The 25960-nt window shown below is 31.7% G+C and overlaps 1 protein-coding gene across 3 annotated transcripts in view; it reads left to right on the top strand.

The window, feature by feature from the left end:
- Window positions 1–1282: 1282 nt before the first annotated feature.
- The window catches only part of LOC132728460 (uncharacterized), a 61872-nt gene continuing 37194 nt past the window's right edge, over window positions 1283–25960 (top strand). For all 3 annotated transcript variants that reach the window (XM_060714107.1, XM_060714106.1, XM_060714105.1), the window contains exons 1-33: window positions 1283–1409; window positions 2795–2812; window positions 3191–3751; window positions 4016–4057; window positions 4480–4695; window positions 5165–5362; window positions 5705–5854; window positions 6316–6345; window positions 6781–6921; window positions 7393–7524; window positions 7922–7948; window positions 9101–9218; window positions 9754–9896; window positions 10531–10645; window positions 13113–13252; window positions 14035–14163; window positions 14793–14822; window positions 15058–15172; window positions 15797–16029; window positions 16710–16824; window positions 17101–17372; window positions 18260–18374; window positions 18686–18873; window positions 19710–19824; window positions 20231–20418; window positions 21015–21106; window positions 21517–21727; window positions 22856–22970; window positions 23283–23512; window positions 24082–24196; window positions 24536–24756; window positions 25074–25188; window positions 25458–25720. In XM_060714107.1, the coding sequence (XP_060570090.1) occupies window positions 1346–1409; window positions 2795–2812; window positions 3191–3751; window positions 4016–4057; window positions 4480–4695; window positions 5165–5362; window positions 5705–5854; window positions 6316–6345; window positions 6781–6921; window positions 7393–7524; window positions 7922–7948; window positions 9101–9218; window positions 9754–9896; window positions 10531–10645; window positions 13113–13252; window positions 14035–14163; window positions 14793–14822; window positions 15058–15172; window positions 15797–16029; window positions 16710–16824; window positions 17101–17372; window positions 18260–18374; window positions 18686–18873; window positions 19710–19824; window positions 20231–20418; window positions 21015–21106; window positions 21517–21727; window positions 22856–22970; window positions 23283–23512; window positions 24082–24196; window positions 24536–24756; window positions 25074–25188; window positions 25458–25720 (4957 nt within the window). In that variant the 5' untranslated portion in view covers window positions 1283–1345. The remainder of the gene's footprint in view (window positions 1410–2794; window positions 2813–3190; window positions 3752–4015; window positions 4058–4479; window positions 4696–5164; window positions 5363–5704; window positions 5855–6315; window positions 6346–6780; window positions 6922–7392; window positions 7525–7921; window positions 7949–9100; window positions 9219–9753; window positions 9897–10530; window positions 10646–13112; window positions 13253–14034; window positions 14164–14792; window positions 14823–15057; window positions 15173–15796; window positions 16030–16709; window positions 16825–17100; window positions 17373–18259; window positions 18375–18685; window positions 18874–19709; window positions 19825–20230; window positions 20419–21014; window positions 21107–21516; window positions 21728–22855; window positions 22971–23282; window positions 23513–24081; window positions 24197–24535; window positions 24757–25073; window positions 25189–25457; window positions 25721–25960) is intronic.

Genomic DNA, 25960 nt, shown 5'->3' with positions numbered 1-25960 from the left:
TTCACGAACATTAAAACCTTAAAATGCATGTATGTCACATGAAATAAATGGGTTGGAAGAAGTCTGGAAAAAATAAAATAAAAATGTTTTGTTATTAGACCTTGCATGACCGTATAAATTTACCATTCATTTTCTTTTGACGCCAACCTTAATTTGTATTAACGAAGCTTGTACTTTTTCAAAACTAATGATTTTTTGTTTTAATGTACAGTTCATTGTCACCTACAATACTGCATGTATACATCTATAAAGTCGCTTTATACATATTACTTTATTATGTATTTATAGGTAGGATGGTCCCCTATGGTACCACTGTACTTATTATTTCCAGTAAATTGTACAAATAAAAATATCTTATATTTACTATTTTATTGAATTGTGTTTAGCCCTCGCATCTTGACTTTAAAATACACATGTCTATCATAGAATAACTCAATGATTTTAATTAGAAACATCTATGGTCGGTCAGCCATGTTTAGAATGGGAGCTTATACGGAGAGCACTATGGTACCGTGGTATGTTAATTGATGGCCCTTTTTGGCTTCAGTATAATTGTTTGTAACAGAATATGCTGTCATTACAGTTTCAGCAGACAACTTTCATCTGTTGGAACATGAAATTATAAGTTTAACCGTTAAATATGGGGTAAAATAAAGAAGTTTTTTCAGCACACACAGGCAGCTTTCGATTTTCCTATCAATGACAGAATTTATTTGAAATGAAAAAAAAATTCTAACAATTTTTATCCAAATTCACAAAAGCAGCACTTCCACTTTCACTTTAATGGTGGAAACAGTATTTGGTGACATTCAATCGTCAATCAATGTGTAAAGAAACAAATTTTCTGATTACATCGGAATGGGCAAGGACGCGGTACCAGCGGGGAGTACTATATGCATAACTTCAGTACAAACATCACAAAACCACGCCATTATTTAGATATACTTTTCAGTGATGATATTTTGATCATCTTTGTACCATTTATATGTATGTATAAAAATTGTATACATTTTCATATTATACATAATAACATCAGTGCAATTGTGTTTGAAATACATGCAACATCTTCAGATCACAGATTCTACTACAGGTCATGCTCGTTCATTTTTTTCTGATCATGCTTTTTGCAAAGTCAGCATTTTTTTATCATAAATGAGAGCACCATTTATAAGTTTATAAGTTCACGAACTGATTTTCACATTATTATTTTTGACAATATGACAACACGAAGCCTTATCCTTGTGTAAGAATGTCATCTTTTAGAACGGTAACTACGGTCTGTGGCACCATATATAAGAGCATGCACATTGCAAACTAGGCATTTCGAATTTCGACGTCAAGGAATATGAGGCTACATCCAGTGGCCATCCTTGCGGTTCTTGCCGCTTTGGCAAGGGCAAACGTGTCAGGTAGGAGGTTTATACTCTAAACCCACTTCTCAAATGATATCATGTTTTATTTCAAGGGTCATACATTGTTTTGATCAGCTTTTTTTGTGTGAACATTGTATTTCCACACTTAAAATATAACTTCGAAAAAAATACAAACTAAACCTTTGACAATATATAACTCATTCATTACAGAACCGAGTTTTGGATTTGTTGAGTAGATTGTAAAGCATAACGAATTCTTTTTATAATAGAGAAGCGTTAAAGGAATTAAAACATAGTACATTGATTAAAGTTTTAGAAACAATAATGAAGTATTAATTTAAAGAGAATAATGAAATAAATTCAGGTGTTCACGCGGAATATAACCATCCGAAGACAACAACTTTGATATTGTATACGAAGGAAATACTGTTGACATTATTTGACATTGAATGTTTATGAAAGACTTTGAATCCTCTGCTGCTCTGACTTTCTTTAAAGACTTAATTAAATTGTTACAATGTACTCTTTTTATAGGAACAGTGTTCAGTCTCTTGAGATAATATTCTCTAATTATTACAACTATATAGATTATTATTATTATTATTATATATCTTATTTATTCATTTTTGAAACTCTCCGAAGCGATTTGTGTGATTTGTTTTCAATCAAGGATATGTTATGTAATGTAATCCGGAGTGGGTGATAAGCAGACGTAATATTTACATGTCGTTATCTGACGCCGTCTGTCATGAAATTGACCTGACCTTACATGACTTCGTCTGGCTAGTACCAGATTTAGACTATTTTTGATAATGAAAGTTATTAGGTCAAAAAGAATGTTTGATAAAAATTGGGAGGTAATGTTAGTTCGCTTTTGCTCGTGTGGCAATGCACATTTCTTAACAATTAGAATGGCCAACATGAAATGTTCAAACAATGCGGTTTCCTTCTGTTTAATACTTATTGACCCTGAACAAGGTATAACTCAAAGAACCGCTACTTTGTAGAATAAGCAGACGATCTCGAGACTTATCAAAGATCAAGGTTTCGAAATGTTATTTTCAATTTTGGATAGTCAAATCATAAAAGAGGCGACGAAAAAGATATACTATTTGTCATATAATTTGATGACAGTAAATGCCAGAAAGAGACACGAGATCGCTAAATTACCAAAGACTAAAACTTGGTGCTAAAACATTTAAATATGTCCCTGGATATGTATAATTTCAACAAGAAACATCAACAAAACATACAGTTTTTAATGTAGAAATTTAGAAGACATTGGTAAACCTTTGCAAAACCATGACCAGAATAAATTGTAATCGAATTTATATATTAAAAACAGTAGGCCTAGTTACGTCCCTTGTTTTCAACTACGCCATTTACAGGTGTTAACTGGTTTTAATTTGTCTACATTTCAGATAAACGACAAACAGTCAGTAAGTAATAGATAATTTCTAGTTCCTTATTTTTTAGATATTCTTTTTATATTTTGTTAAATATTTGGACGATGTTTACTACTTTGACTTTTGACAGCTCAATTAATAATTGTTGTATTCATGTAAAAATCGTACCCTCAGTCTAAAATCCATTAATATAATTATTTAGTATATACTAAATATACAGAATATATATTATATTTTCATATAAAGGTAAATTAATAGTATGTGTAGTGACTGTGTTTAAACTGTTAAAATATCTCAGCTATTTAAACTTGGATGATTAAGATAATAATATTTGTAAATTATATAAAGTAGATTAGTTGATTACACAATTTGATGATTAATATATTAATCATTATTTCTTACATATTACAGGTGCACCATGTATTCCCCAAGATATAGTGTATATGATAGATTCATCAAGCTACATTGGTTACGAACATTTTAAACAACAACTTGACTTTATAAAAAACAACATTAGATACTATAATCTTAATCCACAATGTACCCGTATAGGCATTGTAACTTACAGTTCTGGTGCATATAATCAGTTCTATCTGAACCATTATACCACCCAGACCCAGCTGTTCAATGCCATAGATGGTATCCAATACCATTCCGGAGGTTCAAATACTGCCGACGCCTTAAACTTTGTTTCAAGTCAGGCGTTTACCACCGCCAACGGTGGAAGGACAGGTGTTCCACACTATGGAATACTTGTAACTGGCAGTTCATCAACAAACTCTGCACAAACTGTGGCAGCAGCTAAGATTGCCCAGCAGTCTGGCTTAAATTTATTTGCTGTCGGTGTAGGAAATGGCTACAACTCAGCTGAGATGAGAGGAATTGCAAGTGGCTCCAAAAACTTTTTTACATCACAGAGCTATAATGCCTTAAACTCAGTAGCAGAACCTCTAGCAACTAGAATAAATGGAGGTTTGTGATTCTTGTGTAACCGAAAAATAGTGAACACACAACTTGTTTTGTAATGCTATCAAAACAATATGCATGCTCAGAGAAAAACTTAAGTAAATCAAGCAATCAAAGTTTAATTAAAAGTACTGAATTATCATATTATAGTTATAATTCTGAAGATAATTTATGCATTCTGTTGTCTCAAATTTTACAAATCTAGAAGTAAAAAAACCTAAATTTATCTTAAAGTTGTGATAATCATAATTATACTCTTATTTTTTTTAGCTGTCTCACCAACAACAACACAAGCATTGGGTACACCAAATTGTAAGTTAAAAATGTCATTTTTAGAGAAATTTTCCGTCCTTAAAACTTTTCTGATACATATACAAGAAGAGATATTTACTGTCTGATTGTAACTAATGTTAATGTGAACAGAGATCATTAAGCTTAATCAAAATATAATCTTGATTTGCCTAATTATAAAGATAAGTCTTTATCTAAAATATCAAGAATCAAATCTGCCTTGCAAACCCTTTTTGAATAACATCACATCTTGTTTGTCTAAAGGTAAGACACATGTTTGTATTCTGTAATGATTTTGTTGAAATAACTGAGGCTGATTTTACAGAGGGAAGAAATCTGACTTAAGCGTCGTTACACAATTTGTAATAAGTATTACTAAGTTTGTTATAATATAAGCAAACTAATAGCTTGGCTGATATATTTTTATTTTGTTATACTTTCAGCATGTTTACAGCAAGCTGACATTGCATTCCTTGTTGACGGATCAGGAAGTATTGGTTCTGCCAACTTCCTGAAGCTTGAGAACTTTGTCAAGGGAATTGTGAGCAAGCTAGATGTTGGCGCCAACAAAGTCCATGTTGGAATGGTACAATTCAGTAACTACCCCAAACAGGAATTCCCATTGAGCATGTATTCTTCTAGACAAGATGTTATGACAGGTCAATTTCTAAATATATGCACTTGATTATCTATTTTCTATTATATGACATAATAATGAAAATAATACTATGTATATATAAATGTGCTCAATATTTTTATGTCAGAATGAAGTTTCCTCGAATCCACTTGATGTCTTATCCAAGTGTAGTTCTGGCTTCCATAACTTTAAATGCTGCTGTTATGTAACAGGTCTAGAAATACTATAAAGCCTGTTCGCTGAAGTCTCTTTCGCTAATCCAAGTGATATATGCAATGTGATCTTTTATTATACAGCATTGTAAATAGCTTTTCGACTCTTTGTTATTAAACTCGTCTCTTATATTTTCTCTTTTATAGGTGATGAGATACTGTGTATTTTTTTTTTTTGTTAAGTTTGAATCCTTTAAATATACAATCCTCACTTGTCTTTATAAAAGGCATGCCTTACAATGTATTGCTTAATGACATTTTTTATTATTATATAAACAGGTATTGACCAGATACACTACATGGGTGGTGGAACTAACACTGCTGACGGTATCAAATACCTCAGAGAACAGGTGTTCTCCCAGAGTGGTGGTGCTAGGCCAAATGTTCCAAGGATTGCAGTGGTGATCACAGATGGCAGGAGTTCAAACCCCACACAAACTGCTGCCCAAGCTAACCTTGCTAGACAAAATAACATTGGTGAGTCTATCAATGAATAAAAATAAAATGTTGTGTTCTAAAGGATTTCTTTATTCTGTGCCATTGTTTATTACATAATGTGATCATTTTGCTATTTTATAAAGATTGTTTTAGATAATATGTTAAAGTGTAGAAGCAGTAAAACTTTATTTTTGTTGCAATCTTAGTATGGAAGTTATAAATACATGTATACAGTGTAATTTTTTTTTAATACAACAAAATAAAATAACAGTTCTGAGATTGACTTTTTTACTGCTTAAAAACCTGAAAAAGCATTTTTTAAGCAAAGTTTTATGATGAAGCCATCATGTTTTATACTTGTGCAATTCTGTATGTTAAAAGGTATGATTGCCGTTGGTGTCGGAAATGGAGTGGACATAAATGAGCTTCATCAAATTGCTGATGATCCTGATGCAGCCAATACATTTACTGTTTCAAACTACGACCAGCTGAGCAACATTGCTGCCCAAATTATCACCCGTGCATGTCATGGTACACATTTTTTAGTTGTTCATTACGCTTATTAATCTTACCTATTTGAGCAATACTGAATGTTTCACTTTCATGTTGATATAACTTAAAGTGATTTCTTAATTTGACATAAGTATGTGTAGAACAAATATTACTGCCTCAAAATTTGGCATCTTAAAAAAGTCATGAAAACTTCATTATCAAAGATGATTTATAGTCTGTGCTTTGCCTTATGCCATGTCCTATTTTTATTTGGGTCCTGCTGGACTCCTTGCTGGTGGTTCTGTGTTGCTGGGTCGTGGAATTGCATTCATTGAACGCAGCCCTTCCTTGTTGATCTTTTTTTTCCATATCTTAAAATTACTTGTAGTATCAAAGAGATCTAAACTAGATCCAACACAGTTTGAAATTTTCTTCTGTTTTATATGTTATTTTTGATATCCCATGCATATTAATAAGTTGTTTATATTGTTTGATTGCAGTAACATCAACAGCAGCTCCTCCAACACAAGGTAATATTTGTATTGTCATATTGTACTGTTATAGTGTACAGTCATATTGTACTGTAATATTGTACTGTCATGTTGTATACTGTAATATTGTACTGTCATATTACATATATGATAAAATATATACTGCCTAAAATTTGAAGAAGACTGCCACACTCTCTTTATGAAATGAAGTTTACCAATAGATTATAACGTCTATTTATGGAAATTTCTATAGGTCATGTTGGTTATTGATTTTACATGTGAAGAAGAATAGTAAAGTGAAAACAATTATGACAAAATGTTAAGTTATTTTGAATTTTATCAATACACTTAACATTTACACTTGGATGGGCATAATTTCACTTTAAGTTTTATGACTTAAATTTTCAAATTCTCTCAAAAGATATGGTTTCACACAAAAAGTATTAGTTAAGAAAAAATTGACTTTTATTTTAGCACCAGCTGTATTGAACCCCAAACCTGAAACATGTTTGGACAAGATTACAAATTGTGACACTTATCCTAAATCTGTTTGCTCCGGAGACTATTTTGGCTGGTCGAGAGACAATTGTCCGAGATATTGCGGATTCTGTACTCGTAAGTGACTCTTGGCTACTAGAATTAAGGTGGTGATAAGGGTATTATCTTAGATTTTTTTTTCTGATTATGTAGGAAAAAATGAATGCACTTATATAACAGAATGGTCAATGGTTCAAGTCTTGCATGTGCATCATACATTGTTACAGATTTGTTATTACATGGAAAGTTAGTGACTAGATGAAACCGAAAATTTATTGATAGATTGTTGTTTTCCTTCAATTTTTGTGTTAGTTTTAGTGTGCTCTTTATACAAAAACCATTATTTCTTCCTGTTTTTTTTAGAAATACAGCAATTTACAATTATAATAAGGGTTTAAACTTCCTATTTTTTTTTTTTTTCGTATAAGAATTTTCTCCAAAAATATTGATTTCAAGTTTTTACAAATTTGATGATGGTTTAGTCGATGATATGAAAACTGTTTCATTTGTTAAACAAAGATTTGAAATTATTGAACATTTCATTTTTAGCTGTATACACAACTGCCCCACCAGCTTGTGAAGATAAGTTGAGTAACTGCAACCAATATCCAAGCTCCTCTTGTGTCGGAAAATTCTTAGACTGGGCTCATGACAACTGCCGAAAATATTGTGGATATTGTGGTACATAAATCTCTGATGTACAGAAATATGATAATAAAAATATTCAAATATTTGATTACTTAAATAAGCATGGAGGTACAGTGTGGAAATATTAATCTCTATTTAAGGAAGAAATAAAATGTAAACTGCCTGAAAGACTGTTGATGATACTGTGTTAAGATAGTCATAATGTTATTAAAATGCTTTAAGAATAACCGTAAGATATATTTTCTTTTCCTGTGACTTTTCTGTGTATAATTTTCCACTCTTGACTTTCTTTCTTTCATATATATATATGAAGTACTAGTTTGAGTACTTATTACATGACTTATTTAATTATTTTAGACACTAACTTGTTAAAAGTTGAGCTGTTTTACTTATACTTCCTATATAAACTTTCTTTTCTTCTTCATTCCAGATTCCACATCCCAGTCTCTAGGATTCTGTAAGTCTTAAAATTCTTAAATGAATTGAATTGTTATCATAATTATCAACAATTAAATATAATAATTATCTAAAGATTGCTGACCGCGTGGGTTCAAACCCTGTCAGGGGCAAGCCGTTGTTTCCTTGAGCAAGAAACTTTACATTCATTAATTAGTACTGGTTGGTTCCAGGAACGGATTGGAGAGCATTTCAATAAGCTTATAGCTTCCAACACAATGGAAATTAAAATAAATTTGTATAAACTAACAATTAAAAAAAAAATCCCAAAATGATTATTGTATTATAACATTTCTTGGGTTGATCACAACCTCTTTATTTCATAAAGTTATTGCAGTTTTGTGGTCAACCTACAAGTTCTAGTTTATTCTAGTTTACTCACTCAATGGAGAAATGTTTACAATATAAGGAAACTTTTAGCTAGATTACAACAGTTTTGTGTATCTAGATGCCTACAAATGCCTGAAGTAGGATTTCACAAACTTTTCCTCCTAAACCAAAAAAAAATGCTACTTTGTCAACATTGGTCCTTGATATTTTCATTGTCAGTAAGAACATTCATGCTAATGTCTGCCTTTACAAGCAGGTAGATAACCAGTGTTAGAGATATGTACTTGAGTAACCTACACCTCTGAATTGTGTCTTTGATTTCTAGGGTTATTTATCTCTGATTTAAGGCAATTCCATTTTATCTGACTTGTAATATTTATTATCATAGATATGATTTTATCTGCTCAGCATATGACTTATGATTTATGACAGCTGTATAAAGTATAAAAAATACTGTATAAAGTATAAGAATTACTGCATATAGTATAAAAATTACTGTATAAAGTATAAAAATTACTGTATAAAGTATAAAAAAATACTGTATAAAGTATAAGAATTACTGTATAAAGTATAAAAATTACTGTATAAAGTATAAAAATTACTGTATAAAGAATAAGAATTACTGTATAAAGTATAAAAGTTACTGTATAAAGTATAAGAATTACTGTATAAAGTATAAGAATTACTGTATAAAGTATAAAAATTACTGTATAAAGTATAAAAATTACTGTATAAAGTATAAAAGTTACTGTATAAAGTGTAAGAATTACTGTATAAAGTATAAGAATTACTGTATAAAGTATAAGAATTATCTGTTTATCAGATGGCCAATGTTACTACAAGGGACAGACATATAAACAAGGTGAGAGTTGGGAAGATGGGTGTGACTACCAATGTACATGTCTCGAGGGACAGACTGGAAAATACCAGTGTTACAACAAGTAAGTGTTGTCTTACGATGACTTTAGTAATTTGTTTTTTATACATGTAGTAAACATATTTACTTTGAAAAAGCAGGTTAAGGAAACAGAAACAATGTTGTTATCAAAGTCATAATCAAATTGCCACTTCAAATTATTGGCTATCCCATTATTCTTGCTTTCCTTCAACTGACTTGAATAGTGCCAATTATATTACCAACGGAATCTAATCCATCTTCCCAGTTTGTATTAGCTTTAATCAGTTTTTAAAAGGTTGCTATGATTTCTCAGCCTTGTTTAAGGTAGCATTGATAATGCTTAATTGTCACAGTTTTAGACTTTATTTTGCTCATTTGATACCTATGGCTTATGACAACATACGTCAAAGCCAAGTTAATGTTACATTTAAAATCATACAATTTATACCAGCACTTTCTTGTTTAAAAGATGCTACAAACTAATTTTCAATGATACTAAAATAAATTTATCTTAATTACACTAATCACTTTACAACTGGATAAAACAGTAAATTATCATTGTTAATTGTATGAAACAGGTGCCCAGTCTATTACAACTTGCCTTCCCAGTGTACACTTGTGAAGAGTGAATCAACGTGCTGCCTGCAACCAGTCTGTGACTTCAACCCCAAAATCTCCTCATTTGAGACAATCAGCCCAGGAAAAACAACTGATGGCATTGGTATGAATTTCTTTATTTGTCATGTCCATCTGTTAAACTCATTAGAGAGCATAGAATATGTTATCCAGGGATTGCTGCATAGAATATGTTATCCAGGGATTGCTGCATAGAATATGTTATCCAGGGATTGCTAGGTGTGGCAAAATTTCTTTGTGACAGTTGATCATGCACATAGAGTCTAATGTTGCATTTTTTCTCTCTTGCTGTTGGTTCAGAAATCATGTGTGATAAGTAGTCAGTCACTTGTGGAGAAATTAGTAATATTTTGTTAGTTATATTGTAAAGCCAATTAGTTGGATTGATTGCAGAGATATCATTAACTATGTCATGAAAACAAAAACATTAAATTTGTCATCTTTTTTACCAATGAATATTTCTAGATGCTCTGCTGATATTTTATGCTTTGTCTTGTTTCTACAAGATAATAGATTTATTGGGATCATATATTTTTATACAGTCATACAAAAATATCATTTTTTTTCAGTAAATAGTGAATCAGATTTTACAATTCAATCATTTTATTTTATATTTACATTGTATGTGTTTTTATTATACACAGTGATATACATGTAGGTGTGTAAATTTGTGTAAGAGTTGCGATTTAAGCATGCATTTTATACTCTTTTTTTTTCAGATATTTGCTTATTCCAAGGTCATCAATATTATGAAGGTCAAACTTGGGAAGATGGCTGCAAGTACACATGTACATGTACCAATGGTAGAACAGGAACATACAAATGTCAAACTCTGTAAGTACATCTATACTAAAAATAGTCTGCTAAATATATAAAAACTACAATCAGTCTCTTTGGGAATTATTAGCCAACAATTAATGATCAATGTCAGATGAAAAACAGTTGCTAAACATCAGTGTTTATGTACATGATAAATATTCTAAATTTGAAATAAAACTGGTACTATCAATTTAAGTATCTTTTGTTTTGTTTTAAAATATTGAAATTATAATCTCAAAGGTTTTCTGTATTTTCTTTTGGAATTGGCAAAAAGTGAAAATTGTTTTGAATTTTTAATTCTGATTGTTATTTTATTGCCTGACTTGTTTGTTTGTTTAAAAAAATAAGTGTAAGCCAACCATACATTTAATATATCCAATTAGTTAGTATGACAGTGCTATCATACAATATGTATACATTTATACATTTACCTTATGTACCCTAATTGTTTTTATCATCATTTTATATCTATACATTCACCATAAAATGAGGATTTATTTGTCTCGTAATACAGGTCCATGTTATCATTTTATATCTATACATTTGTTCTGTAACCAGGGTACATGATATCATTTTATATCTATACATTTGTTCTGTAACCAGGGTACATGATATCATTTTATATCTATACATTTGTTCTGTAACCAGTGTACATGATATCATTTTATATCTATACATTTGTTCTGTAACCAGGGTTCATGTTATCATTTTATATCTATACATTAGTTCTGTAACCAGGGTACATGATATCATTTTTAGCTCGACTATTCGAAGAATATGAGAGCTATTGTAGTCGCCCCGGCGGCGGCGTCGGCGTCAGCGTCCGCGTCGGCATCTGCGTTGGTTAAAGTTTTTTGTAAAGTCAAATATCTCAATTATTACTCGAGATTATCAATTGAAACTTACAATACTTATTTATAGTAACAAGGTACATCAGATAGACAAGTTGGATAACTCTGCCTACAATATTGACAGAATTATGCCCCTTTTCAACTTAGAAATTTTGGTTAAAGTTTTTTGTAAAGTCAAATATCTCAATTATTGCTTGAGATATTCAATTGAAACTTACAATACTTATTTATAGTAACAAGGTACATCAGATTGACAAGTTGGATAACTCTGCCTACAATATTGACAGAATTATGCCCCTTTTTAACTTAGAAATTTTGGTTAAAGTTTTTTGTAAAGTCAAATATCTCAATTATTGCTTGAAATATTCAATTCAAACTTACAATACTTATTTATAGTAACAAGGTACATCAGATTGACAAGTTGGATAACTCTGCCTACAATATTGACAGAATTATGCCCCTTTGGAACTTAGAAATTTTGGTTAAAGTTTTTTTGTAAAGTCAAATATCTCAATTATTGCTCGAGATATTCAATTGAAATTTAAAACACTCTTTTATAGTAACAATGTACATCAGTTTGCAAAATTGCATAACTCTGCCTGCAATATTTGCAGAATTGTTTGCCCCTTTGAAACTTAGAAATTTTGGTTAAAGGTTAAAGGTCTTCAAAGATATTTACTACTTTACACATGCACTTAGGGTCATAATTGGACGGTCATAATTGTATGTCACTGACCAAGTTCCATAACTCTATCTTGCATTAAGGCTGATTCATATCCCCTTTTCTACTTAGTCTCTTGGTAAATGTTTACATGCAAGTTTTACATATCTCAATAACTATTAAAGATATTTATTTAAAACTTCACATATGCATTTAGGGTCATAATTGTAGGTCACTGACAAAGATCCATAATTCTATCTTGTATTTAGACTGATTTTTCTCCCCCTTTTCAACTTAGAAATTCATGGTAAAGTTTTGCTTGTAAGCTGTTATCTCAATAACTACTGAAGGGTTTGTGCCTTTTTTAGGACAATTTTATGCATTCATAATAATAAAGCAGTGATTTACTTGATAAAACATCTTAATAACAAGCCTTTGTACCTTTTCTGTCAAATTTATGTATTCATAGGTAATTAGTATTATTATACTCAATAAAACACCCTTGTGACATTACCTTCTGAATAGTCAAGCCAATACTGTATAATTAGACTCTCTCTAAGGCCTATAACATGAATTTATAAAAAAAAATTAGCCCTTTTGTGAACTTAAAAAATTTAACATTATCAAGGCTCTTTTACTATCAAGCACTTAGAATAGTCGAGCATGCTGTCCTACAGACAGCTCTTGTATATCTATACATTAGTTCTGAAACCAGGGTTCATGTTATCATTTTATATTTATACATTTGTTCTGTAACTAGGGTTCATGTTATCATTTTATATTTATACATTTGTTCTGTAACCAGGGTTCATGTTATCATTTTATATTTATACATTTGTTCTGAAACCAGGGTTCATGTTATCATTTTATATTTATACATTTGTTCTGTAACCAGGGTTCATGTTATCATTTTATATCTATACATTTGTTCTGTAACCAGGGTTCATGTTATCATTTTATATTTATACAGCTGCCCAGATTACACTGCCATTCCAAGCTTCTGCCACCTTGAAACTAAACCCGGTGAATGCTGTGCCAAACCAGTATGTGAGTTCAAGACCCAACAGGGAAGTTTTACAGGCTCTGGAACAATCAGTGGACATGGTGTTGGTAAGGATTGTATAATATGAAATTTAAAAAAAAAACAACATTGTAGGTTTTTGGGGGTCATGTTTAACCATTAACTTGCTATATTTGTGTAATGAAGTTACTCTATGTTGAATTTGAAACAGTCCATTTGAATTTTAATACATTGTTTTAACAAAATACACAAAGCTGCCAACTGTATGGTGTCTGATCAGGTTGGCCTTGCACTTTGGTCAAGCTGCCCTGGCTCTATATTGGTGGCAAAGGTTAACCACTTTCAGTTATGACAGTTTAAGGCTTTATTTGTCTCAGATTACTTTTTACTCTTCATACCTTAAAAATGTAAAGTGTCTTATCAGTGAACATAGATTCATACAGTATTGTAAGAGAGAATTTTTGTTCAATGTCAGTGTAATAAGAAAGGAAATGTGATAACAAATTAAATATTTATTTGTAGTTTTTGACTGATATGTGATTTTACACAAAATAAACAAAGAATATAATGCTAAAGACAAAGTCAAATAAAGTAAGGTATTGAAAACTTTGCAACTTTCAAAATATTATCTGGGAGAGGACATTCATAAGCTTTATAGCTTTCTGCCCATTCCCAAAATGTACTTTGTAAATATTGCCCACTTGTTAAATGTTTTGTTGAATAGATATGTTTAAACCAAAATATTATCTTAAAAAGAATAAGAAAAATGATCTGAATATAAAAGAAATCAAAATAAAGGGAGGTAATAAAATCTTAAGGGAGATAATAAAATTGAAATAAAGATGATAACTTGTATATTTGTATGTTGTAGCTGTTTCCCCAACTGCACCACCAGCTTGTGTTGATACATTGAGTGACTGTGACAGATATGGTACCAATGCTTGCCTTAACTTTAAACCATGGGCCAGAGATAACTGTAGAAAAACCTGCAATCTATGTGGTATGTTTATATCTTACCTCAAATAATGCATGGAAGATCATCTTGTCACCTTAGTGCTGTAACGTAATAAGTAACTCTAAATTTTAAAGGAGTTAATCAGTTATTGCACTAAGGTGTCGATCTATGGTCACAATATGACCATAACAGTGTCTGTATAATGCATACAAAATTAGAAAAAAAAAGATAATTATTTGTTTTTTGAAGTTGACAGGTATTTTGAGTAGGAAACTTGAATTCGAGCCTTTCCTTCCCAGTGTACTCTTGAAAAGAGTGACTGACTTATTTTTACAACAGAATTTCTACAAAACATTATATAAATGTCATGTTTTTCTGTATTAATGTACCTGTTGTTTTTATACGAAAGCTAAATTTTTATAATTATTGATAATGTTGTTGTTCTTGTTTCTGTTGTTACTTTGTTTTCGCTATCCAAAAATGTACATTTAAAAGATAGAAGGACAGAATTTTTTACGAAATAGAAAAATTTGTATTTGTGTATATATTATGACTGATTTAAATATAACTTCAACTTCAACTTAATTTAATTTATTTTAATTTATTATATCTTAACCTTTTTTTGTATGAAAATGCAAATATGTAATTATATTGTTTGATTTCTTTTATTACAGTTAATAATGCTCCAAACCCAGAACCAACTGGTGAGTTTTGTGAATTTTTAGCATGTCATATTTTAAACAGTTATTGCCCTTTTTATATATGTTGAAGTTTTGTTGTTACAGCATATATAGTATATTATTTTGCCATAGTTTGATCTGTATCAGTCTGAAATTTTCGGAGTAACATATAGCCAATTCTGTCAGTTTAAAGAGAACTTTAGTCTTTCCTCCAGCTATTAGTTAGAGTTTGAATATTTTACTATATTTTTATTACTAGATGTGTGTATATATGATGGAAGGGCATTCCACCAGGGTGATACATGGAAAGTAGGTTGTGATACAACATGCACATGTGAGAATGCCGTATACGGATATTACAGATGTGTTAACTCGTAAGTTAGATAGTTTGTTCCGGAAACCAATAAGGGTTCGAGAATTCAATTTCACAACTCATTCTGTTTAAAGCTGCACTCCTCCAGATGAGCAAAAATATTTTGATAAAATCAATCCTGAGAAAAATGTACTAAGATTTTAGGAAAGGTATAAAGAATAAAAATTCTAGTGAAAAATTACATGTTGTGTTCGATTAAAGACTGAATTTTTCAGTAATTATAACTATATTTCTACTGCATTACTAACACAGTAAGGGCTATTTTTGCATATTTTGACCTCTTAATAGTAATTTGAATAGATTGTAAGTGCCATTTATAATGTGTAAATTACATTATTTTGGTAACTTTACAATATTATACTGTTAAATACATTTTCAAATTTTCATGAAAATTAGCATGAATCTGGAGGTGTGCTGCTTTAATGAATAATTTGCAATAGTGTAGCGAAAATAGTGGTTAACTGTTTAAATGTACATTTTATATAGCACTTTTTGTAAATCTGGCACATTTTATACTTTTTCTTGTTACCATATTATTTTGTGATCAAGGGTTCCTGCAAGTTGTTGAAAGTTAACATAATGGGTTGTAGTAATGTTTGAATAAAGATGAATTTAACTATTTCAGATGTCCAACATATAACAACCTCCCATCAACCTGTCAGACCGTCAAGAAGGCCGGAGACTGTTGTGCCACGGTACAATGTAGCACTGGAACATTTATCTCATCAACTGGAAACCTCGCTACTATCGGTGGCGGTGGATTGATTCAGACACCAGGATATGTGGCTCCCACTCTACCATCTGGTGGTACCCCAATGCCTGGAACTGGTGGCACCAGCTTTGTAGCTCCATCACTGAGTTAGTAAACACTATTGATAAATAACGGATTTTTTGCAAAGGGAAGTAACCTCTTTTTGCCATTAAAGGGAAGTAGAAATTGATCCCTTTCTTTAGAAAGATGTCATTACAAGGGGGATACATCAATTTATGTAATATCATTTCTTGAAGTATGGATTGCTATATAAAAATCTGGAAGAATTTGGTAATCCACGGGAAGCATTAATCGCAACAAAATTACATGAAAGTTGCAAACTCGGTTCCATTGAGTCTGTACATTAGGAAAGATAATAAACAAACAAAACATGTAGTAGTTATTTAATGCGAATGTTTCAGCTAGATACCTTCATCAACTAGATACCTTTATTAGTGCATAATATATAAATATGTATATAGAGAAATACTTATTGCCTTTGAATCATTTATGTCTTAATGTATAAATAGAGGGATGTAATAATCCAAGGTCACTTTATGTCTTAATGTATACATTAATGTATACTAAATATCTTTTAGACAGATGTAATAATCAAAGATCACTTAATGTGTTATGTATATTTTAGACAGATGTAATAATCAAAGATCACTTAATGTGTTATGTATATTTTAGACAGATGTAATAATCAAAGATCACTTAATGTGTTATGTATATTTTAGACAGATGTAATAATCAAAGATCACTTTATATGTTATGTATATTTTAGAGGGATGTCTATACAAAGGAGATGTTTACATTTCCGGCCAGACCTGGGAGGACGGATGTCAATATTCATGTACTTGTGAAAATGCTGAACAAGGCTTATACAGCTGTAGGCAAAAGTAGGCGGTTTTATAAATAAATATATTTTACACTTTATAAAAATAGTGCATAATGTTAAGCTGTTTTGATGGAAAATTCTGAACAGAATTGGTATATATTTTTTCAGGTAATTATCAGATTGTCCTGTGCAAGTAAATACATGTAGTTATTTTTTTCCAAAAGTATTTTTAAGTATTCAGTAACCAAGACAACTATACCTATGTAGAGAAAGAGATATTTAAATTATCATTTTTAGTTTATCATCATTATATTAGCATCTTTTAAAATCATTTCAGGTGCCCAGAATTCCCAACTCTTCCAGCTGAATGCCACCTTGAGGTTGACGCAAGTGACCCCTGCTGCCAAAGGCCAAAATGTACATTCACTGGTACCCCAACTCCAGTTATCCCAGTATACAAGCCAAGTACCACAGGCCATAATGTTGTAGCCCCACCCAAACCAGGAGAGCTGTTCCAGGGTACCCAGACTATTGTAGCCGTCATCACTCTGCCAGGAAACAACCCCAATCCACCCACTGCTGACCCAAGTGCACACCCAGGTGGAATTGGTAAGAATAAAATAAATATGTGTTTGGGTTTGTTTATCCTCGCCTCTTGAAAGAGACCATGTGGGCAAGCATATACTTCATTTATAACCTAAATATAGGGAATCTGATGTTTAATAAAATAAATAACTACTGAAATGGAAATATATGGTTGTGTTTGCATAGATTTGCCACTCAATCTTAACACCCACTTAATATTTTTTGTGATAGACACTGTGCCTGTTGTTCATTTAATGGTTTTAGAGTTTAATAATTCTAAATCAGTATAGAGTCTGGTTATTGTGGTCAGATTGTAACATTTTGTGTGTCTCTAACAGTGTAAAATTAGATTGTTATATATATATGTATACTATATACACAGTAACCTCTATGGTACTGAAAATGATGGACTTATTCAATTAACTCTCTAAACTTCGATTGACTGCTTTAATTAGTATTGGGCATCATACTAATGATCCATGAGTTAGGTTTAGACTTAGTGTCACAATATTGCAGACTCCTGATATATGAGCCGTGTCACGACAAAACCAACATAATGGGTTTGCGACCAGCATGGATCCAGACCAGCCTGCGCATCGGCGCTGTCTGATTAGGATCCATGCTGTTCGCTTACAAATCCTATTACAAGTAGAGAAACTGATAGCGAACAGCATGCATCCATGCTGGTCACAAACCCACTATGTTGGTTTTGTCATGACGCGGCTCATTTAAAGGTCTAGGACTGTACTTAAAGAATTTACAATAAAGGAAAATGAACCATATTTAAGTTTATATTGAAAATGTATATATAAAATGGATTTACAAAAAGAAGTGAAATCTAATTTATAAAACATATGTGTTATCAGATTTAGCAAGGTTTTAGAAGACTAAATTAATATATTTATGATCAGGTTACTGTGAGTATAAAGGACATACATACAAACAAGGTGTATCATGGGAAGATGGCTGCTCATACAACTGTGTGTGTGAAGATGCCTCAATTGGATTCTACAGATGTAGAGAAAAGTTAGATTTGTCATTATGAACCTTTGTAAACTATGTTAAAGAAATGCAAACGGTTATTTACTAGTGTATGAAATTTATTTCTTTATCGTTTGATTAAAATGTATGACCTTTCATTAACCTGTAATGTAAAATATGAATATTTCAGACCACTTTTTCAATTTGCTGATTGTATATTATTTAAATTAAAAGTTGCTTTAAATAAGAATAGAGTAGTGGCCAATGATTAAAACCATATATAAAAATCTCCAGGAAGACAATTTAGACATCTTTGTCGATTATTTAATATTCTCTAAAAATTAATCTTTTTCCAGGTGTCCCAAGTATCCACCTCTACCTGCTCAGTGCCAACTTGTCCAGGACCCTAACAACCGATGCTGCAAAGTCCCAAAATGCTCATTTACAGGTCAGGTGACCTCCATCAGTGGACATGGTCAAGCGACTACACCCAAACCAGTTCTAACCACATCTAGGCCATTTATTCCCCAGACACAAGCTCCAAGTAAGACCATTGTTTGTTTTTTCATTACTCTCAGTCTTTATTAACCAGATATTCCGGTAAATTTTGTATTGATAGAATTGACAGAATCAGACATTTAGAAAATTGGCTCAAGTCAAAAATTTAAAGAAGACAAAACAATTCTTATTTTCCAAGCACACACATTTATGTTTTTTTTAAAGGTTTCTTGAAATTAACATTAATAGGTACATTATTATCATTTTGTATAAGCAAATTTTGTAGGTTTATTTTTTCAGGCAACAGAATAAGTGTTATCATTTGTTTATTACAAAATGTCACCATCTGCCTGAGAATAAAATCAGGAATACTATAGAAATCATGGTCATATTAATAAATTTGTGGTATAAAGGAAAGACATTACATGTTTTATTTTGTTTTATATAAGAGTGTTGCATTTGCTAAGAGTGTTGCATTTGCTTATACATGTATGTGCATTAATAAAATGTGATGCCATGCATTATTTACAAGATAGTATGCTACTTGTTTATCAGTATAGTTGAATATAGTATGGTATATGTAAATGGTAATTTTTTCAGGTAGTATGGTGCATGTATATAGGATGGTTGTATATATATTGATATGGTCAATGTATGTTAAAAAATCTGTAAGAAATAATAAAAAACTCTATTTTTTCGAAAATGTTTTCTATGCTGGAGCATAAAAATTATCATCAGTCAAATACTTATTGATCAATGACATTGACATATATATGATATATAGACAAGGAGCAAAGAGTCTACAAATAAAGACTTTGTTATGTTTTGTTCTATGACATATATATTTATCAGATTAAAATGAGAATTTTTATATATGTACAGAGATGTGTGTATACAAGGGTAACCAGTATGGACAAGGTCAGGTCTGGTTTGACGGGTGCGACTATAAATGTTCTTGTGATGATGCCAACAGTGGATTCTTCAGATGTACAAGAAGGTTTGTTTAAATAGTCAAACCTGTCCGTAAATTTACACATCGTTAAGGTCTATGTATTTCTAACTACAAATACCTTGTTGATTTTGATGGTTTTTAAGTTACTTTTACAAATGTATTGTTTTATGAAAAGATCCTATCTGTAGTCCTAGAGACATTTTAATGGATATAAGCTGAATAGAGAGAATCTGCCTTCTTGTCACTCAGATTGGAAGTAGAAAGGAGAAAATTGTTCAAAAACAAATATATTAGTCATAGGTTATTTATAGCATTTCTTTATAGAATAAACAATTGTTAAGGACCAAACATACTACTTGTTGAAATACACATGTAATATATGTGATTTTTGTTTTATCCTTTAATATATTTTTATGAACATTTTTGACATTCTTATAACATATATGAACAGATGTCCAGAATTCTTCAATGTACCGAGTGGATGTGTATATGTACAGGATCCTAATGATCCTGCCTGTTGTAAGGTACCACAGTGTACTCCAACACCACCACCAGGTGCAACCCTGTCACCCAATGCCATTGCAACAATCCCACCAGGAACTTTCGTAGGCCAGCCCAATGCCACAGCAACCCGTGTTGGTATGTAAAAATATACAAGTTGCCTCATTTTCCAACTATTTATCTTGGAATGGCAAAATGTCTTCTTGCTTGACCAGTATTTGTTATGAGATAGTGGTGCTTGATTGATGGGTAATTACTAAATAGTTTTAATACTGAGTAAATGAATGTTTAATGCTGGGTCAATGTGAATCATGCTAGACCAAGGTGCTTCATACTTGGTCAGTGTTTGTCATGCTAGGCCAAGTTGGTTCATTATTGGCTAAGGTACATCATGCTAGGCCCATGTGTGTCATTCTTGGTCAATTTGTGTCATGCTAGGTTAATTTGTGTCCTGCTGAGTCAAATTGTGTCATCCTTGGCCAAGGGTGTGTCATTATTTTCCAAGATGTATCATGCTAGGCCAATTGTGCCTTGCAAGCCCATTGTGTGCCATGCTAGGCCAATACTTGCCATATAAACATTTTTAATTGTAGTAATGAACCAATATTTGCCACATACTATATAATCATACTTTGTCAATATTGTCTATTATATGTAAATATTTATTATTTAAGGCCAGTTTTTAACATTGGTTGAAGATATTATGTAACAGATGGTGTGATCATTTATTTCAGGATATTGTGAGTACAAAGGAATGCATTACAAACAGAATGAACAATGGATGGATGGTTGTGACTACTCATGCATCTGTGAAGATGAAAACACTGTAAATATTTTCCTTCTTCCTCCAGCATTTAATCCCTTTTTAAGTTGACTTTCTGCATGTCCATTGTTAATTTTATAGGTTTTGATATAGTAACACTATGTAATAACCTTTACTAGTATAATACTATTTGATGATACCACTAGAGGAATGTATAACCTTACAGAACTCATTTATGTTATTTCAATCACAATTATATCTTAATATATCTTTTGAACAGAAAAAGCTTTTTTTGTTTTTATGCAACTATAATGTATTTCATACAAATGTAAATTAAAGGTACAAGCATTTAGATCTTTTTCCTAAAAGTTTGAAATAAGTGAGTGGATAGACCTATTTAAAAAATAATGTGACTTTCACATCATAATCTGTTTTTAAAGGTTAATAAAGGAATGTTTTCTTGTCTTTTTAAGGGACGTTACAAGTGTGTTGATCGTTGCCCAAGCTTTGGTGCCCTTCCTCCACAATGTAGAATGGTTCCCGACTTCACAAATCCTTGCTGCCAGAAACCAGACTGCCAGTTCAATGGAAACTTTGGTGAAATTACTGGTACCCTTACACCAGCTCCACAACCAGGACATTCTGTAGCTCCTAATTTACAGCCAACAAATGCTCCAACACCATGTATGTTATATCTCAATATATACATGTATATCTGTATCATAGAAACACTTTGATTTTCTTAATGTTTCCATCCTTGAATGTCATTTTTTATTGTTTTTCATAAAGTATTTGACAAAGTACTGTATAAGTGGTTAAGTTAGTGATGTGAAAATATTGGTCATTACAGTATTGACGAAAATTACTAAAATTTCCTCTAGCGTTAATAACAACCAACCTGTCATGTAATTCTACACTTGCACGATTACGCTTATATTTTCTCAAGCGAAATGTCAGGAATTTTTAATTCCCTAACTTTTTGACACACGGAAATCTCCACTTACAAAGTATGTTATCTTGGACTTCCATGCTTTTCTGAAAATTAAAAAAAAAATTTTATTTAGACAATGGTAATTATGGTGATTTAAAAGTTTTATAGAAGTCACTATCAATAAAATTGATAAGTAATATAAAAAAGTGATGTTTGTGAACTCAATATTATTCACTGTAATTGATAAACAAAAACAGGGAGACTTACATGTAGCTATAAATAACATGTTTTTATGAAGTCAATGTTTGGATCTTGTCTTTACCATTAAAATTTTGCTTGATTGTGAAATAATTTGGATAGATTCTTTCAAAGCAGTATCAACAAGCAAAAGAGTGAAGGCATTACCAAGTAGTAAATATATATTATTATTATAGGTATTATCCTGATGAAGGTCATTATATGATCGAAACCGGTAGATAGATAAATTAACGTAAACCCACTCTGGTGTTCCTGACGTGTTGTTCTTCATCCCCTCCTTGATTACTTAAGTAGTAAATATGTCAGACTAGTAATCTAAGGATCGCTGGCTGCATTTGTTCAAACCCCATCATTGGCAAGCTGTTGTTTCTGTGAGCAAGAAACTGTACACTCATTGCTTAGTACTGGTTAGTTCCAGGAATGGATTGAAGAGTGTTTCAATAAGCTTATAGCTTCCAACACAATTAAACTAAAATAAATTCATATAAACTAGGATAACAAGCAAAAAGAATAATTATGTATACAGGTTCTTTATTTAAACTACTGTTGTTTTATTAGTTATCATACCAAAATGCTCCCTCTTTCTTGTAACAATGTACTATGTAATCTTTATTGTATTACAGCATATTGTGTATACAAGAATGCTAAATACAGTCAAGGACAGACATGGAATGACGGCTGTCAGTATAAATGTAGATGTGATGATGCTAGCCGAGGACTATATGTCTGTAATGATAGGTATTATACACTGACATACTTAACCTGTAACTTGCTTGATGCAAATAAGCTTTTGCCACCAGTATAGAGATAGGTCAATACACACTTTAATGCTGTCTGACTAAGCTATTTATGCAGATTTGCCAAATTATTTTGTAACAACCAACATTAGCCAAAATCATATTTCCTGTTCCGTTGCCATATAACCAAAATTGTGTTGGTGCCACAAACAAATTACGAAATCATAACTTACTGTTTTCTTAAGAAATTTGAAAACAACAATGTATAAGTGTCTGTTTATATAATTTGAATACATGTATTTCTTTGTTGTAGATGTCCACAGTACCCGAACATACCACCTCAATGCACCATGATAACAGATCCACGTGACTCATGCTGTAGAATGCCACAGTGTAACTTTACACCAACACAAGGACAGATCACTGGCACCTTGGCTCCTAATGTTATACCTACCAAAGTACCAAGTCAGATTACTGGCCAGGCTAACACACCAGCACCCACACCATTCCCAGATGGACACACACAAGCCCCTCAACCACTCAGTAAGTAGTTTTGATATTAGATATATACCCTTAAGACTTTTTAATAAAAAAACTGTAAATTAAATATATAAAGATATGTTATTCTATTACATACAGAGTCATTTATATCATATTGAACATGTTTTTAAAAATGTGAAAACTGAAAATTTTGGATGTAACTGCCAAAGTGACATTCTGACATTAATACATTATGTATTTAGTTTAATAATAAAAAGATAGATATGAAAAAAAAAACAACTACATTTTCTTTTGTAAAAATTAGTTTCTGACTGAATTAAACCCTAAAATGTTTATCTCGGCATTTCGTTATCTTGATATTTTTTTGATAGTCCGGTCAGTCCCAATGACTTTGAAATACAGAGAGTTGACTGTATAAATATACCAGTTTTTATAAAAAAATAAAGAACAATGCCAGCATTTTATGTATTTTCTGGTTAAGGAAATGACAGGTGATCTGACAATATAACAGTTAAGATTGTATATTTTACACCCAACTCTCTTCCTTTGAACCATGATTTTTCAGTGAGATACACATTTAGAAACCATGTTACTGATTTTTTGCTCTCCAGATTTCTGTATATACAAGGGACAACAGTACAGCCAAGGACAGACTTGGGATGATGGCTGTGACTACAAATGTAGATGTACTGATGCTACTCTAGGAAGATACGTTTGTGATGAGATGTAAGACCTTATTATCATGTGCCATCATCATTATGCTATCCATTGTGAGCATAGAGATGATTCATAATATAGGACATTGATTTAATTACCATATTTGACCATCATATACTTTCCAGTCATAATCATGATTCATATAGTAATTTTTTTTCTCATTTTTAATATGCAACCAACTTGAACTCAGCAACTTTTTTTCTTTTTCTAAGTTTTGATTGTTTGGGTTTCGTCTTTTAATTTCATCTGCATAACACTTGCCTTAAGTTATACTTGTAAGTTGATTTCCCTTCTGTAGCTGTTTTTGTAACCATGACCTAACCTTAAAGTGTGAAATGTTTCTTCTAGGTGTCCAAAATATGGAAGTATGCCAGCAGAATGCCACATGATAAAGGATGCAGCAAATCCATGCTGCTTCAAACCAGTGTGCAACTTTGTACCAACCAGTGGTCAGATCACAGGCCAGGGCAGCACACCAGTTCCAGTACCAGGGGTGTCCACAATAGCACCAGTACCAAATCCAAACCCATTCCCCAACCCGAACCCAACATTGGCTCCTCTACCAAAATGTAAGTCTCATGCATAATTCTTTATCCTATTTTATACATAATATGTAACTATGGATTAAATAGTGCTGGGTTATTTAATATAGATATTGTATAATTGTGAGGATACATTTTAGATTAATATATTCACTGAAACAATATTGTAAATTTACCTAAAACAATGATTGTATTATTTCTGTGTTTGCTATATAAGTTCTCTGTATATTTAATACATAATTATATATGTTAAACTTGTGGGTGTGTAATATATGTATCTATCTATGCACAATGTATTCTGTGTAATGTCTATGTATGCTATATGTATTCTATGTGTATTACAGCTGTTTGTGTGTACAGAACTGATCAATATACACAAGGACAGCAGTGGTATGATGGCTGTAATTTCAAGTGTACTTGTGAGGATGCCATGCAAGGAATCTACAGATGTGATAAGAGGTAAACATTGTGTTTTTATTGGGTCATACATGCATTGCCATAAAATGTCTGACTTTTCAGTTTAACCAATGACTCTTAGACTGTCCAATCCTACAGATAATAAATATTCTGTGATAGTTGGCATAATGGAGATAATGAACCATTTACCAGGTTTTGAAAGAATACTTCCATATTACATTATGACAATGACTATTATAAGATGGTTGGCATTAAAATATTATGTTTATTTTATAGTATAGAGAATGATTATCTATCTGTTTTGTTTCTAGATGTGCTGATTACACGAGTGTTCCAGCTGGCTGCACCTTGGTTGCTGACCCCGCTGATCCTCTCTGCTGCAAGGTACCATACTGCCCACCAGTAACCAACAGCACAAACCCGAACCCATACCCAACTCTACCAACAGGACACATCAGTGGAGGCAGTGTCACCAAGGCACCAACACCTGCCCCACAACCTCAGCCTGGTGTCTCTACACCAGCTCCACAACCAGGAGTCAACCCAACACCAGCACCACAACCACAACCTAAAGGTGAATAAGGAATTGATTGTTAATACTTTTAATTTATTCAACACAGGTCCAAAATCTTGTCCCCAGTTTCTACATCTAAATTTGATTTAGGGAGTGACAAAGTACATGTATAAAATATGCTACCTATTGATGGGTAGTATACTGAAAGTGGTATCAGCCGCATTAATATTTTAAAGTTTTGTTGTAACTATGTACACTGATTTAAGAAAACATATTCAGTATTATTTAGGTGTCTATAGT

The sequence above is a fragment of the Ruditapes philippinarum genome, unplaced genomic scaffold, assembly GCF_026571515.1.
Source record: "Ruditapes philippinarum isolate M1 unplaced genomic scaffold, ASM2657151v2 ctg1901_1_1_1_1, whole genome shotgun sequence".
Lineage (NCBI taxonomy): Eukaryota > Metazoa > Mollusca > Bivalvia > Venerida > Veneridae > Ruditapes > Ruditapes philippinarum.
This window is presented reverse-complemented; position numbering and strand designations above follow the sequence as displayed.